The 15,643-nt window shown below is 41.0% G+C and overlaps 1 protein-coding gene across 1 annotated transcript in view; it reads right to left on the reverse strand.

Annotated features, from left to right (window-relative positions):
• Positions 1-645: 645 nt before the first annotated feature.
• Positions 646-15,643, reverse strand: part of LOC135476438 (Na(+)/citrate cotransporter-like) — a 15,607-nt gene continuing 609 nt past the window's right edge. The window contains exons 2-13 of the mRNA XM_064756464.1: positions 13,420-13,482; positions 13,024-13,171; positions 12,047-12,188; positions 11,512-11,679; positions 10,518-10,637; positions 9,655-9,759; positions 7,822-7,926; positions 7,212-7,309; positions 5,948-6,066; positions 3,883-4,044; positions 2,984-3,121; positions 646-1,700 (exon numbers count right to left, since the gene is read on the reverse strand). Of these exons, the coding sequence (XP_064612534.1) occupies positions 1,527-1,700; positions 2,984-3,121; positions 3,883-4,044; positions 5,948-6,066; positions 7,212-7,309; positions 7,822-7,926; positions 9,655-9,759; positions 10,518-10,637; positions 11,512-11,679; positions 12,047-12,188; positions 13,024-13,171; positions 13,420-13,482 (1,542 nt within the window). The 3' untranslated portion in view covers positions 646-1,526. The remainder of the gene's footprint in view (positions 1,701-2,983; positions 3,122-3,882; positions 4,045-5,947; positions 6,067-7,211; positions 7,310-7,821; positions 7,927-9,654; positions 9,760-10,517; positions 10,638-11,511; positions 11,680-12,046; positions 12,189-13,023; positions 13,172-13,419; positions 13,483-15,643) is intronic.

Raw genomic sequence — 15,643 nt, forward strand, 5'->3', positions numbered from 1 at the left:
AAAATCTTAGAAAAAAAGCTTTAGTTGATAGACAAATATTTTCTTTATGAAACGGGCAAGACAAAGTTTCTAGTCTATTTCTTTTAAAAAAATTTTTCTCTTAAAAATTTCTGTAAAATCAATTATACTCGCTACCAAAATTGCCTGTAGTCACTAACACGTAACACAAGAAGCTCTACGCATTGATGTGCTGTAGGTCTATATTATTGCAAGGAAAATTCAGTTAGAATACTTTTTCTCATTCATGATGATGAACTCCAAGCCTGGTTTCGATAGGAAGAACTGTTTGCTTCGGGTGACGTCACACCGTCCCACTGTAGTCGCATCGTCCTACTGTTGCCGCAGGTTTGATTTTACATCACTCACTACACACAACGCTTTCGACGTCACACATTTGAACACCACCTACTTCACACTTCCCCCTTGCACACTTTTCACACCTCCCTCTCGCACGCCACCCCCTCGCGAATCTCCAGCTTGCACATCTCCCCTCGCACACTTCCCTTGCACACCTTTCCCTCGCACACCTCTCGCCTCCCACACTTCCCCATCTAACACCCCACCACTTCGCTCCCCTCCTCTTCGCACAATTTCCTCTTAATAGAAAGTAACGAGTTAATTTACTATAAATCATTTATTCTCGAGACCACATCACACATAATATATAAAATGTAAACAAAAAAGTTTAAAAGGATACAAGGATTTACCGGTTATTATAACAGGTTATACATGTACATTTATATTACATTTGGTTGTAATATCGAGCATGTACATTTATATTACATTTGGTTGTAATATCGAGCATGTACATTTATATTACATTTGGTTGTAATATAAGTTTGGTCTTATATGATGTATTAATCCTTCTTTGAATGGAGTACCTGGTCAGTGCAATGGCGCCTCGGGTGCAAGCTGAACTCACCATTGTGCTGGGTAGAAGATGGTAGACTTGATCCCACTTCGAAAACTAGCAACCTGTGCTTGAGGTTCGATCATTTTTATTCGTCGGGGAAGTATGAAATAATGTTCAATAACTGTAATCTTACGTGGTTCAAGAAGATAATACCCAAGAAGAGTTCTCATCGCTTCCAGTGTCACACAGGAGCAAGTAGTTTTGCGAAAGTTTCGCTATTTGCTCTTACAACTCAGAAGTGTAATAATGGTTTGCATGAACAAATGTTAATGTTTCAAAACTTTTTTTTGGTTTACATATGCAGCAAACGTTTAAAGGTGAGACATAAGTGTCTTTGATCCAGCCCTGACGGTACTGTATACCTAACAAGGGTCTGGCAGAGAATTTATACAAGACGCCATTAACCATCGACCACAAGACATGCAAGGGTGGCGCTAACTGTGGACCCATTAGACATATACCCGATACATTTGATGATAAAGCAGAGAGAACAATCGGTGAGACCGATTTAACAGTGTCACCTAAAACACATTTTGGGTTTTTTACAGTGTATCAATTCTGTACCGATTTACACGGACCAGATATTTTAAATATAGAGACGATTTCGTTCAATTCATGACATTATCGTTTCGTTGACGCACTTGACGATAACTTCTTCATGGAGACCGACTGTGGTGTTTGCCCAGTCCGGGAAGGTGTCCAGTTTGAAGTATGCCCGCCCCCAGGTGTTGATGCCGAGGTTGACGATGCCAATACACATCAAGTTCAATACAATGCCAGCCTTCGCCTGAAGTGTAAGAGATGAACGGTACCACAGTGACTGGTAGACAGACCTCACTGAGTGAGTGACAGGTTACGTGTTCCAGTCACAACTGCTCCGATGGTTACTGAACAATGTATTTTTTTAAATTTTTTTATTTGATGGGTGTTTCACGCCATACTCAAGAGTATTTCACTTGTACGACGGCGGTCAGGTTGCTGCAAGACAGGAAGCCATCGTGAGCTGGACTTGAACTCACAAGTCGGCCACGGAGCCCCCCCCCCCCCCCTCCCGCCCCACCATAAACTATCTAACGTGTGTACCATAGTCTCAAATATAACTAAGGTAAACAAAAAATCGTGCTTAGCTAGCGGACTTCCCAAGTGTTTCTGCTTGGCGCAGAACGGAGTTCCAGAGTAATCTGGAAGGCGCGGGGGTCAAGTTCAGTTTTGAAATGGGTGACACATTTGCAAAGATGATACATGCATCACATTTGTAGTTCAATGACCATCGAAGCAGTTGCGGCTAGTGTTCGGTCAACTTCTGTTGCCCCGGCTGTCGCCTTACGTCAGGAGATCTGGGCAAGTGACTCGGTGCGGTTTCCTACAGCCATAAACCTAAGGAGATATCTGTCATCCGTTTTTTTTAGACCAGTCAAATTAAGAGCGCTTCGTTGGTGAAACTGTTGTTCTCAATTGTTCTCGTGCAAGGCATGAGTCTTAGTACCAGCCTACACATCGTCATCCCAATAGCAGGAATGAAAACTGAACTTTGCGATTTGGCACGAATTACTTAGATGGTGAATGTTTTTGAACAGTAAAAATGATGTTTGTGTGCTCACGAACCGATAAAAGTGCCGTGGATTAAAAGCATAGTCGGCATGTATTCAGTTCCGCAAAACAGTTTAAATGAGTACAAATTTAAGAAACGTTAAAAAAACAACAAATAATCAAAGGTAAAGTCGTGCATCAAATTTCACTTCAATGCAATAAACCGTTCTGTAGAAAGTCCCAGAGAACTGGTTCGTAACGGACTGACGGGCGATTTTTATTTATTGATTTATTTGATTGATGTTTTACGCCGTGCTCAAGAATATTTCACTTATACGACGGCGGCCAGCATTACGGTGGGAGGAAACCGGGCAGAGCTCGAGGGAAACCCACGACCATCCGCAGGTTGCTGACAGACCTTCCAACGCACGGCGGGCGAGATTTAAACATATAATCTCCTCTGGTATCTGTTAAGGACTAATCATAGCATTACTTTCAACAGAAAACTTTAAATCAGACAAACCGAGATTCTATACGTACCATGTCCACCACACGAATGGCTCCGTAGGAAAACACAATTGCGTTCGGTGGCGTTGCCACTGGCAACATAAAGGCGAATGAGGACGCAATACATCCGGGTATTACCAGATATAGCGGGTGAACACCGATACCAACACTCTGAAACACAAAATGATTTGACATTAATACTTTTGGCGGACGAGAAATATGAAAGTATTATTACAATGTGCACAACACGGTCTTGCATGTAAGGCTTTGTGTACCATGCAGGTCAAGACATGACGGGTTACATCATGATCAGCTACATGGACGCCTAAAGTAGGGCATCTCACTGCGACTACAAGGCCCTTGATCGATGGGGTTGAATGGTCGAATCCAGCTCTGGGTGTTTCTGCTGCGACTTCAAGTAAAAAGATTTGTAGCGTACTTATTGGGTACTTGGCGAAGAGCACAGAGTTAAAACACCAATCTAATAAATATATAAACACTAAAAATGGTGGATGCCATGAGCAACCAGCACCATGCTATGATGCTTTGTACAAATCTATTTTCTACTCCCTGCGACTCATGGCCACTTCGATCCTTGCTCAATCGGTATAGTAGGCCTATAAGTATTATGTCGCCGTTTGCAGTCTGCTCCTGAAGTTCGCAGGATCGAATCCATTTCTAGTCTGTAGGCTACGGCTTTAAGCCAGGAGGTGCGTGGGTATATGTGTAAGTGCTTTACTGTATCGGGCACTACGGCTTGCTCCTGCCATAAACCTAACATCCGCCCCTTCAGTGAAAAAATTCAACTGTTCAATTTAGAGCAACCATGGACATCAATAAAGTTAATAAATAGATTGATTAAAATATGAGATAAATACTCCAAGCGTGTTTTTATGTGACCAAACCATTGTCAGTAAGAGAAAATGCCTTACCAGCTGTCCGAGAATTGGCAGGAAGATGGTTGCTATGGCAACGTTACTCGTGACTTCCGTAATGGCGGCGATCATGATCGTGACGATGATACAAATGGCCCAGGGTGGAATGCCTTTAAACACAGTCAGTTCACTGGCTAGCAATTCGGAGAGACCAGAACTCTGTTAATCAAAGGACACAAAGGTAATTAACTAGGTTTCAGAACAATTACACATTTACAGCATAATAAGCTAGAGCTAGTAGAAGGACATGTACTCACTGTCGCGGACCCGTTCTTTATCCTTGAGAATAAACAAGGCTGTATGACAGAAACGATTGCCTCGGCTTCGGCCTTCAGGAGTGCGTTCATGCACACCCACCCGCTGTCGTGCGTCGTTGTTGACTTTGCTTTTATTAGTTTTCATTATACACATATAAAAAAGGGCCAGAGCAGAACTATCGAGGAGGACAATGTGGATATTAGCCTTGAATACACGCATTCACATAATTTATTTATTTATTTATTTATTTATTTATTTATACTAATGGTGCTTAACGCAAAACTCAAGATTAGTTTTACTTCTTTAAGCTGGCGGCCAATTTTATGGGTATAATATCACAGCCATGTCTTATTCCATAACTTTGCCTTGAATACCTCTGTACTTCCCTGGCTGGCTTCAGAATACTACTGCCGGGCACCAAATAATTTGTCTGTCCGTAGTCACAGTCGTCTCAGCTATCAATTTAAGGTTGGTGTCCCCATGTATCATCACTAGTAAATCCACACAAGCACGAAACTAGTGTGGAAACTGAAACTTCTAACTCCAATCGCTATGTTTGATTGCATACTCCTCACACTGAGGGGAATCATGTATACAGTTATCACTGTCACTACTACTAAACAAGATTGACTTTTTTCACACATATGGGCTAATTGTTAACGATTACGATCAGTCTCATCGGTAATGACTTTGTGGGAACCCATAATGAAAACTAATCATTAAAAAGATTCCTGAAATAAATTAAACAAAATTGAAGAAAAGATTAAACAAGTACAAAATATGTTAGAAGTGTCAGTAGTTATCTCCCTTGTATGAGCTGTGAGGAGTATGCATTCAAACATGGTGGTTGGAGTTGAAATTTATCCCGTTTCCACTATAGTTTCATGCTTGTATGGATTTACTAGTGATGATGGTGTAGTCACCTGGAATTGACTACGGACAGACAAATTATTTAGTGCCCAGCAGTAGTATACTGAAGCCAGCCAGGGAAGTACAGAGGTGCCCAAGGTAAGCTTATGGAACAAGACAGGGCTGTGATAGTGTACGTAATCACGTAATCTGAGGAGGTAGGGTGGAGGAGTGCTTTGGGTAAACCAACGAATTGTAGGGTGAATGAGCGCATGGTATTTAACGTCGTACCGAACGATTTTTCAATCATATGACGACGAAGGAATCCTTCTTTGTAATGTGCCTCCTTGTTGCAGGGCGGATTTCCACCGCTCTTTTATCTAGTGCTGCTTCACTGTGACGCTTTGCCCAAGGTAAGTAAGTCGCTCTGCCCGAGCCATTATACGGGTCAACCAGTGGTTGCACTATTCCCTTCATGCCCAACGCCGAGCGAGGAGGTTACAACGTTCTCTTTAAGATCTTAGGTGTGACTCGACCCAGGATTGGCCCTGATCTACTAACTGTACTAATGGAGCCAGTGAACGACTAGTAGAAAACATGTGCTCACGAATTTTATGTGGCATTTGTGTTCTTATCTCGTTTTAAAAATGTTCGCCTATTTTTGTTTGATTGTAGATGTTCTCGTTATCGCATCGAAAACCATTCACATTTTACTGCACAACATGGCTGCAATGCTACTGAATTGGCGTTTAACCATAATCCTTCAGTCATTCAGTCATTCATACATCCTTAGCGTACGATTAATACTCAGCGCGTAACAATTACAACAGAGCTGGCTTCATAGCATTGGTTGGGCTACAGTATCTATGAGCTGTCAATGTGTCACACTGCTACACATAGCACTGTCCAATGCCCACTGATATTGATACTATACAACTTGAACCCACAGTGTTACCTGACATGCTTTAGCCAAAGCAAAACCTCCCCCCAGGAGCAAGACGATACCCCAGGAGAACTTATGGGTAACAGTGTACCAGTCTAACAGAGCTGGGCGTGGGCCAGGTGGTGAATCGTCTGAAAAGGAAAAGAGATAACTCACAACTTTTTTAAAATAAGGGGTGTTGTCCCTTTGCTCTGTTTTCGTGTGATTGTATAGTAAACGTGATAGCAACTCAGATTTTGCAGTGTTTTAGATTAGCGATGTCTGATAAACTGCAGTTAACATCACTGTACTTTTTACACCTAATTCTGCTTAAGCCATGGCGCTAAAGGGTGGTGTAACTCCCTATATATAAAAATATACATGAACAATAAGACGAAAACCCCAACTGAAGTAAACTGCCATGGACCCGGATTTCGCCGGTCACGTGTGCCCATTTGCCAACTATCACACTGTCCTCGCTGCTCCGGCTTTACTCTCCACGCTGAGCCTATTTTATATAGGCTGTAGAACTCTCTCCAAATATCTTAGCTTACATGAGGAAGCGTTGCGACATTAGCAGAGTTTACAGCTCTGCAAGAGAAATGGGACTGACTCCCTAAAATCGCCATTGGGAAACTCATACACCGGTGAAGTGAAGGAATATTAGACACATTGTTTCGGTACTGATCGGTCAATTTTTAAATGTCTCATCTAATACTACTATGGTTTTTCAAAATCCGTCATCACAACATCTATACTATCACCCTAAGCTATACCTGTGGTAACGTTTTGCCAATTTGTTCATTAGTACCATACAACTATAGCTAGAAACTAATATCTCTTATAATTTTGGACATTTTTAAATTTTCTTTTGTTTCTTTTTCTTTTTTTATACATACATAAAATATATAGTTCTATTGTGACAGTATATAAATCTATGCGCTTTATAAGACATTCGTGTAGCACTTGTCGACCAATAAGGATGTTCCATGTCTATAATCGCAAGGCCAATTCCCAAAAACGTCGTATAACACAAATCACCAAAGAACCAAGAAAGTACATAAAAAACGAAAATAGGGCGGAATCATGCAAAGAAAAGCAGTCACCAGTTTTCAATTATATTGGAAAGACGCAAGGTGTGTTCTTGGCGAATGAGTGAAATCCGTATTCTGATGGTATATATAAAGCATATATTTCGGGAAGGCAGCAATGAGCATATATAATTGTGTTAAAAGTGGCATGGTTGACCACTGAAACAAATACATCCACTAATGACGACCAAGAATTGCATTCTCACCATTACTGGACTGGCAACAGAAGAAATTTGGGCGGGTCGAAGGGAATATGAACAGAGACACGCACAACAAAATGGCGGGTGTTGAATCCGAGGCTGCCCTGTAAGAAAAAGAAAAACAAGCTTGAAGGTTCGTTCTTCCATGCCAGTGTTTAAAGAGCTCTTCGCTTTTGGATGTCAAAAAGCATAGTGGTATTGTCGTTTGAAAGAACAAGAATACTATATGGCTTTTTTTGTCAAAATGTAACTTTCGGTGAATTCCTTTGCATTGTCTTTAATATGATGAACACAGAATTTCCAGCAATTCTAAACTAGTCACGACTAATAATTTGCAACTATCACCACTGCAATTATTTTTTTAGCTAATTCCACCATGATGACGTGGTGTATAAGTTGCTACTTTTTAGACACAAGGAGGCCGAATTTCACCGGTAATACATGTGAGCATTTACCAATTACACACTGTGGTTGCTACTCTCGTTTCACTCACTATGTGTAAGTCCTTAATTATATTATATTTCAATCATACTTTGGGTGAGTTGTACATCAAGTCAAGTCTTTCATGTTTCATGTCTCATTTCTCACAAATTTATTAAGTAATCAGACAACTCACTCTCCTGGAATGTACGTCCCCCAGCCATTGAAGAAATCTGACTCCCGAGTAAGCCATAGTAAAGCTAACGCCGCAAAGTGTAAGGACACCATGATTTCAGCAAAACTGTAAGGGGCAGAAGAAAAAAGATTTATTTATTTATTTTATTGGTGTTTTATGCTGTACTCAAGAATATTTCACTTATACAACGGTGGCAAGCATTAATGTGCGAGGAAACCGGGCAGAGCCCGGGGGCAAACCCACGATAATCCGCAGGTTGCTGAAAGGCCTTCCGGAGAGGAAGTCAGCATGAGCTGGACTTGAACTCACAGCGACCACATAGGTGACAGGCTCCTGGGTCATTAAGCCGCGCCGGCATGCTAACCACGTGGGCCAAGGAGGCCCCGAACAAAAATCACATCTCTATTATTTTATTTTATCTGTTTAGAATAAATATTTATTTTAGGACCTGGTATTTCTGTTCTACGGTTGTATATGCATTAAGAAGGACTCATTAAACATGTGGTAAAATTGACATCTTGATCCATACACTTAGCGTACTTAACGTGCAGGGGTTATATATACGGAGTAATGCATCGGGTCAAGCAGATTCGGGTCAATTAGTACAGGTAATGGTTGTATTTGGAGTTTCATATCATCGTGACACATCTTCCCGACTTAGGGCATTTTCCTGTTAAATTTCAAACCAGAATGCATTGCGGCACATTCGTCTATAAATAGAATCATGACATCGGTTGTCTCCGTGACTGTATGCACCAATCAATGTCCATTAGAGTACGCAGGTGGAGAATCATACGAAAGGAGCCATACTTCTCTCTATTTATGTACTTTTGATAATTCTTTCCACAAGAATTTGCTTAATAGCTAACTCTAATGGTATAAATTCGACATCATCGAAGCACAAGAATATGAAGAGGACATCCACTCGGTTTCTTACTATTAATGTGTATGTTGGAGCGGGCCATGTGGTTACAGGTGTATGCTTGTCTTTAATCTCTGCAACACACGAGATGCAGGTTCAAAACCGGCCTTTGGACCGGAAAGTCCCCCGCTATCAATGCTTAATTGGTGACAATAACCATTCGACGGTGCTCGCGTGGCCGTTTGTGAAGCTCTTTGAAAACCATTTTGTTTGACACCAATCATTAAAGCGAAGAATTCTTGAGTATAGTGTTAAACAACACAACAAAAGTGAAACATTCTTGTGTATGGCGTTAAAACAACACCACAACTGTGAACCATTCTTGAGTATGGCGTTAAACAACACGACAAAAGTGAAACATTCTTGGGTATGGCGTTGAACAACACTGCAAAGGTGAAGCATTCTTAGGTATGGCGTTAGATAACTATGTAAAAGAGAAACATTTTTGAGTATGGCGTTAAACAACACCACAAAAGTGAAATATTCTTGAATATGGCTTTAAACAACAGTACAAAAGTTAAATATTCTTGAGTAAGGCGTTAAATAACAATGTAAAAGTGGAGCATTCTTGAGTATGGCGTTAAATAACACTGCAAAGGTGAAGCATTCTTGGGTATGGCGTTAAATAACAATGTAAACGAGAAAAATTTTTGAGTATGGCGTTAAACAACAATGTAAAAGAGAAACGTTTTTGAGTGTGGCGTTAAAAACAGTACAAGAGTGAAGCATTCTTGAGTATGGCGTTAAACAACACTACAAAAGTGAAACATTCTTGAGTATGGCGTTAAACAACACTACAAAAGTGAAACATTCTTGAGTATGGCGTTAAACAACACTACAAAAGTTAAACATTCTATTAAAGAATAAATAAATAAATAGTTTGTATTGCCCGATTGTAAATATGCACGTACCTAATTGGCCCCAGTTCCTCCAGCTCTTTGTTGAGAACTATTCTGGTTGATTTTGCTTCCCTGATCGATAATTCTGTCTTCTTCTTACACACAAATATGGAATTCCTGAAATAGCACGGTCAATGTTAAAGACCGCACGATTTGTTATTTGTTAATATAATTGATGTTTATCACAGTACCCATCAATGTTTCAGGGTCACGCAGGCGATGAAGTTTTCGGGTGGAATAAACCGAACAGAGCCCTGACAGTGTCAAACGTTTTTACCTTACAGTAGATATGTGTGGCGAGACAAAACTTCGTCTTACTTTAGAAATAGCTCTGTTTAGATACAAAACTATTGTCTCCATTTAATATAATGGTTTATTTGTCAGCAATATTGATACGATGAGATATTTCTACGCTTATCTTCCGTATAAACGTGTATTTCAAGCGGCTTTGTGTTTCGTGTCACAAATGATGAGTTTGCCGGCTGTAGTATCTCACACGAAACGAGAGACACATTGCCTATTATGTAACTTGTATAGCAGATATGTAATTTGACCACAATCATAGCTTGACAGAAACCGATTCTGACAGAAACTAAGCAAGTACAGGACATAAATACAGAGACCATGTGTTTGCTGGAAGGATGTGGATCGAACTCACCGGTTCATGTAGAAAAAAAATTTCCTAATTGCTTATTTCATTTGCTTATGACATAAAGCGATTCTTTCTAGGATGACAGTTCTAAAAGAAATCACTGCAAGAGCTGACTTTAGGAAATTTGCCGCCAAAAAAACCCCGCAGTACCTTAGTCAATAGCAAATTGTCTTCCGAATTCAATGTCCTCTAAGAAATCATGTGACATGAACGCCATACTTGCCTGAAACCGAGGAAATGAATCTGCAGCCACAGGTACGTGACGAACAGTGCCAGTACAGAACAGGGAAACGCGAACACAAACCAACTGGTAAAGTTTATACCAGCCTTTTCGTCAAACATCCTGTGAGAGAAACAAATACAAATGCTTGTGTTTACCATCATAACGTAAGACAGGTGTGCTCCAGCGTATACATGCTCTACCCAAAATGCTGGCAAAGACATGTATTAATTCCGCATGAACAAAAGATTTCGGGATCTGAAGAAAAAATTACATATTTTTATGCTCTTATATATCTGATAGATTAAGTGATAAAGTCACAGTCTAAAATTACGATTTTCGGTTATCAGATAGTAAAGGCATGCACTCCCTGGTTATTTTATTTTATTTTTTTTTTCGTTGGGAAGAGGGTTGTATTGTTTGTTTGTTTGTTTGTCCGACGTGCAGATCATCTGAATGTTGGACTGAGCTTATCGACAAACTGATTGATTTGGTTAATGACGTATTTTTGTTTACCAAAATACCTCCTATACCTCCTTAAAGGCTGAATATTTAACTCCTTAATGAGGCGATGCTTCCCGTGCAATGGCGACTCACGTCCAAGCTGGACAGACAATCGTTCTATTGTAATACCTGAGTACGACAATTAGCCCTGAAACTGTCATCGCAAAGGTATAAGATTTCACAATACACCACCAAGCTTTTTGCGGTTTACTTTGTAAAAGAAAAGTTCCCTAGCGATGGCTGGTTGACTGGATGTACTGCACTTACGAAGCAGTCGCATCATGCGCCTGGGGTAAGGCTCACGGCAACTTTTAATACAGGAAAGAGATCTACGTCATCATGGTAAATACACTTGACTTAGCACCACGACGGTTTTGTAACACTGGCCCCTGTACATGTACATCGATTGATTTTCGGCCGATTTCTTTATATCCAATATAGCCAAAGTGGCATTACTCATTCATGATATTTTTGTTAAAAAGTGTATGCTTACGTATCTGTGACGCCTTTAGCCACCAGATTTGGCCCTGTGCCCGTCAGAGTAGACACGCCCCCGCACGTGGCTGCATAGGCCACGCACAGGGTCACTCCTTTCCGCATCTTGCTCAGTTCCTCTTTCTGAGCCTTGCTGATATCTGCACCAGTATCAGTGACATCATAGCTGAAATATATTACAAAATTTCTATTGATTTGTCTGATTGTTGTTTAGCACCATTCACAAGAATGTTTCACTTTAACGATGGCGGTCATTGTTATGGGTGGAGTCAGAATCTAATCGAACACCAGCACTTCTGGTTCTACGAGTGCCTCTATCCCTTCCTCTTTCAGGCCACACCGCTAATCAGGTGACTGAGGAATAGACCGCTAATGTCAGTGTTTCAGAACCACAATGTCTCTCTTCAGCGTTTACAACATTTATTCTCCAACAGCATGACGTAAACGCTTTTTACTTTTTTAATTCACCGCGACCTACTGTGACATGCGCAGTCTATAAACACAGGTTTATCATAAAATATCAAATCACGTACCTCTTGGAATTGTTCTCGGGCATCGTATTTTTTTCGTGGTTTGACATCTCAATGTAAACCACTGGCTTATCTCCCTTGTCGTCATCTTCAGCGTTAGGATTGGACAACACGATAGCACCGTCTGAACCTTTCATTTCTTTTTCTGAAATCAGTTGTAGAATTCGTTGGACTGACTGATTCGGGTTTACGCTGATTCCAACATTTAAATTATTTTCGGTTTTATCAGGACCACATAATGGTTTACAATAGTTTCTATTTATCATTCATTACTTATCATTTATTGATGGAGACATCAAGCCGATGATACTATGATGACACCTAATGCTTTCAAAGAATTCCGATATCAAATTCGGTAAATTTATGCACTTTCTTGGACATGCCGACCTCCGAACGAAAAAGCTACAAAAATTATTTCTTCTTTCGCTACTGTCCCGCTTGAGTGGCCTCGTCATGCAGTTACGAACCCGAGTACTCGCATACAACTGAAATATCCGTCCGTATCTCAGGGTCGACCACTAGTGTAGTGCTGTATTGTTATTGGGATACCGTGTTCCCCAGGTCCATTCCACACACAAGAGCCCCATCGCGGTCTTATAAATTAAATATTCCTGAGTACGTTGTTAAAACACCATTAATTACCCATAAATATTAAAACAATTTAATTTTAATCTGCTCGGTAAGTGAATCCTTTCAAACTGTGAGTTTACATCTGCATTACAAGAATACCCTATGTTGTTAATTTGGATAGGACGGTACTGGAGCCTTCGAGTCATCAACTCTGTTACCACAGTTATGACGACTGAAAAAATAGCGGTGTAATGGTTTAGATGGCTGACATTACTCTGGTAACTTCAGCGACTAGGGTTTTTTATTATCGCAGCTAGTATGCCTAACATCATACTGGTAGCCTCTTTCCTCACCAGGTTAGTTATAGCAGCTACCGTAGCTAACAGCAGACTAGTAGTCTGTCAACTCACCAGACTTTTTACCAGCATTCATGTTCTTGTAGCTGCTCTCCCTGGTACGGACTAGCTGCTCTATGACGGCCTGGGCAATAGGCACCATCATGGCGGTGGTGGCCGTATTGCTGATCCACATGGATAGGAAGGCTGTGGGCACCATAAATCCCAATCATTAGCCTGAAAGTCAGACAGAAATATGAATAATAATTACCAAACCCCAATCATCAATCTGAAAATGAGATATGGAGTAACATGAATATGGAAAGTAGTAATTATCAGACCCCGATCATCAGCCTGAAACTGAGATATGGAGCAGCATGAATATGGAGAGTAGTAATTATCAGACCCCGATCATCAGCCTGAAAATGTGATATGGAGCAACATGAATATGGAGAGTAGTAATTATCAGACCCCGATCATCAGCCTGAATTTGAGATATGGAGAGTAGTAATTATCAGACCCCCGATCATCAGCCTGAAAATGAGATATGGAGCAACATGAATATGGAAAGTAGTAATTGTCAGACCCGATCATCAGCCTGAATTTGAGATATGGAGAGTAGTAATTATCAGACCCCGATCATCGGCCTGAAAATGAGATATGGAGCAACATGAATATGGGAAAGTAGTAATTGTCAGACCCCCGATCATCAGCCTGAATTTGAGATATGGAGAGTAGTAATTATCAGACCCCGATCATCAGCCTGAATTTGAGATATGGAGAGTAGTAATTATCAGACCCCCGATCATCAGCCTGAAACTGAGATATGGAGAGTAGTAATTAATCAGATCCCGATCATCAGCCTGAAAGTGAGATATGAAGCAACATGAAATATGGAAAGTAGTAATTGTCAGACCCCGATCATCAGCCTGAATTTGAGATATGGAGAGTAGTAATTATCAGACCCCGATCATCAGCCTGAATTTGAGATAGGTGTCAACATGAGCGTGGACAGTAGTAATTACCAAAACCCCAATCAGTCTGCAAATAGATAGGAGTCAACATGAGCGTGGATAACAGTAATTTACCAGACCCCAATTATCAGTCTGAAAATTGATAGGAGTGAACATTATCGTGGACAGTAGTCTATTACCAGACCCCTTAATAACATGTACAGCAGGATCATACATCCCTGCAGTTAGCAGCATTTCCACTCAGAGCACCCTAACCCAGGGCATTCGCATCGTGTCGTTAGTCATGGACTAATAGTCATGGACTTCGTGCAGCTGTAAATGAAGAATCGCGTCTTTTCTTTCTTACAAAATGTAAAAAAAAAAATGTATTTATTTACTTGATTGATGTGTTACGCCGTACTCAAGAATATTTCATTTGTAAGACGGCGGCCAAGGTTATGGTGAGAGAAAACCGGGCATAGCCTGGTGGAAATCCACGACCGGAAAAAAGAGCCCCCTACCAGAAAATAATCTAACAGCAGAAGCAATACACTGGGAGCATATCCATATTGGTTTGTCATATTCAGTTTACATGAGAGATAAGACCATATGTTATGAAGTAATGCTACCTCTATACATAAATGAATGGAGTGAGTTAGTGAGTGCTTGGGGTTTAAAGTCGTATACGTAACAATTTTTCAGACATATGACGACGGAGGAATCCTTAGAGTGCATGTCATGTGCCTTCTTGTTGCAGGTGGATTTCCACCGCTCTTTTATCTAGTGCTGCTTCACTGAGACGACTAACCGATGGCAAGTAAGCTGCCCCACCCCCACCCGAGCCATTATACTGATGCGGGTCAACCAGTCGTTGGACTTCCCATTAATGCTGAACGCCAAGCGAGGAATCTACCACTTCCTATTTTAAGGTCTTAGGTGTGACCTGACCCCAGGCTGACTATGGGATCTACAGCCCCCGAAGCCGGTGGGTGAATTGTAGAGGAATAGACGGGCCCCTGACCACACAGAACACTACCCCTGATAAGCGATACAGCTGCTTAAAATCATAAGTGATGTCGCTCAGCAGTCATAGGTGACAACAGGATTTATCACATCTTTAATCTAATCATATCGAAAACGATTTGGTCAGCTTTATAAGCAGTGTTATAAACGTGTCTTTACATCGGGTTAGAACCACTGAATTACAAGCATTGGTAGTTAGTTAAGCTGTGAATGTAATACATTCCTGGAGCTCATTAGAGACAAGATAGATGTTACAGTCCTGTTCACAATGAAAGAAGTGGAGAGTCCAAACTCTCCGAGAAGAACTGGATGAGTTGGACGATTGAGACGCCACCTGGTGGACTTCTATTCATTACTTGTTGTAACGGTCAAATGAGGAACACTTTACGTCTAAACCAGTCCCCAGTCGACTGCAAGCTTTGGGAAACACACCTCATTTTCCCCCTGTGACGCTGCAGTGCTTGAAAACTACATCTTTGCTTTATGGGTACAACTATATGTTTGAAGGAACTGCTACACACATATGGCAGAAAAGAGCAGGGAGTACACGGTGTTGGACCGACTTTTTTGGCCGGGTTATGTTCCTCATTTTTAAGGTCACTCCCCCGGGGGTGACTGGATGCGTCTAAACCTACCAATGACAAAATATTCTATTCGATGCATATAGGAGAAGAGCGAACATCAATACTGGAAGGATTTCATCATTGTTGGCAGGATAA

The sequence above is a fragment of the Liolophura sinensis genome, chromosome 10, assembly GCF_032854445.1.
Source record: "Liolophura sinensis isolate JHLJ2023 chromosome 10, CUHK_Ljap_v2, whole genome shotgun sequence".
In the NCBI taxonomy this organism is placed as follows: Eukaryota; Metazoa; Mollusca; class Polyplacophora; order Chitonida; family Chitonidae; genus Liolophura; species Liolophura sinensis.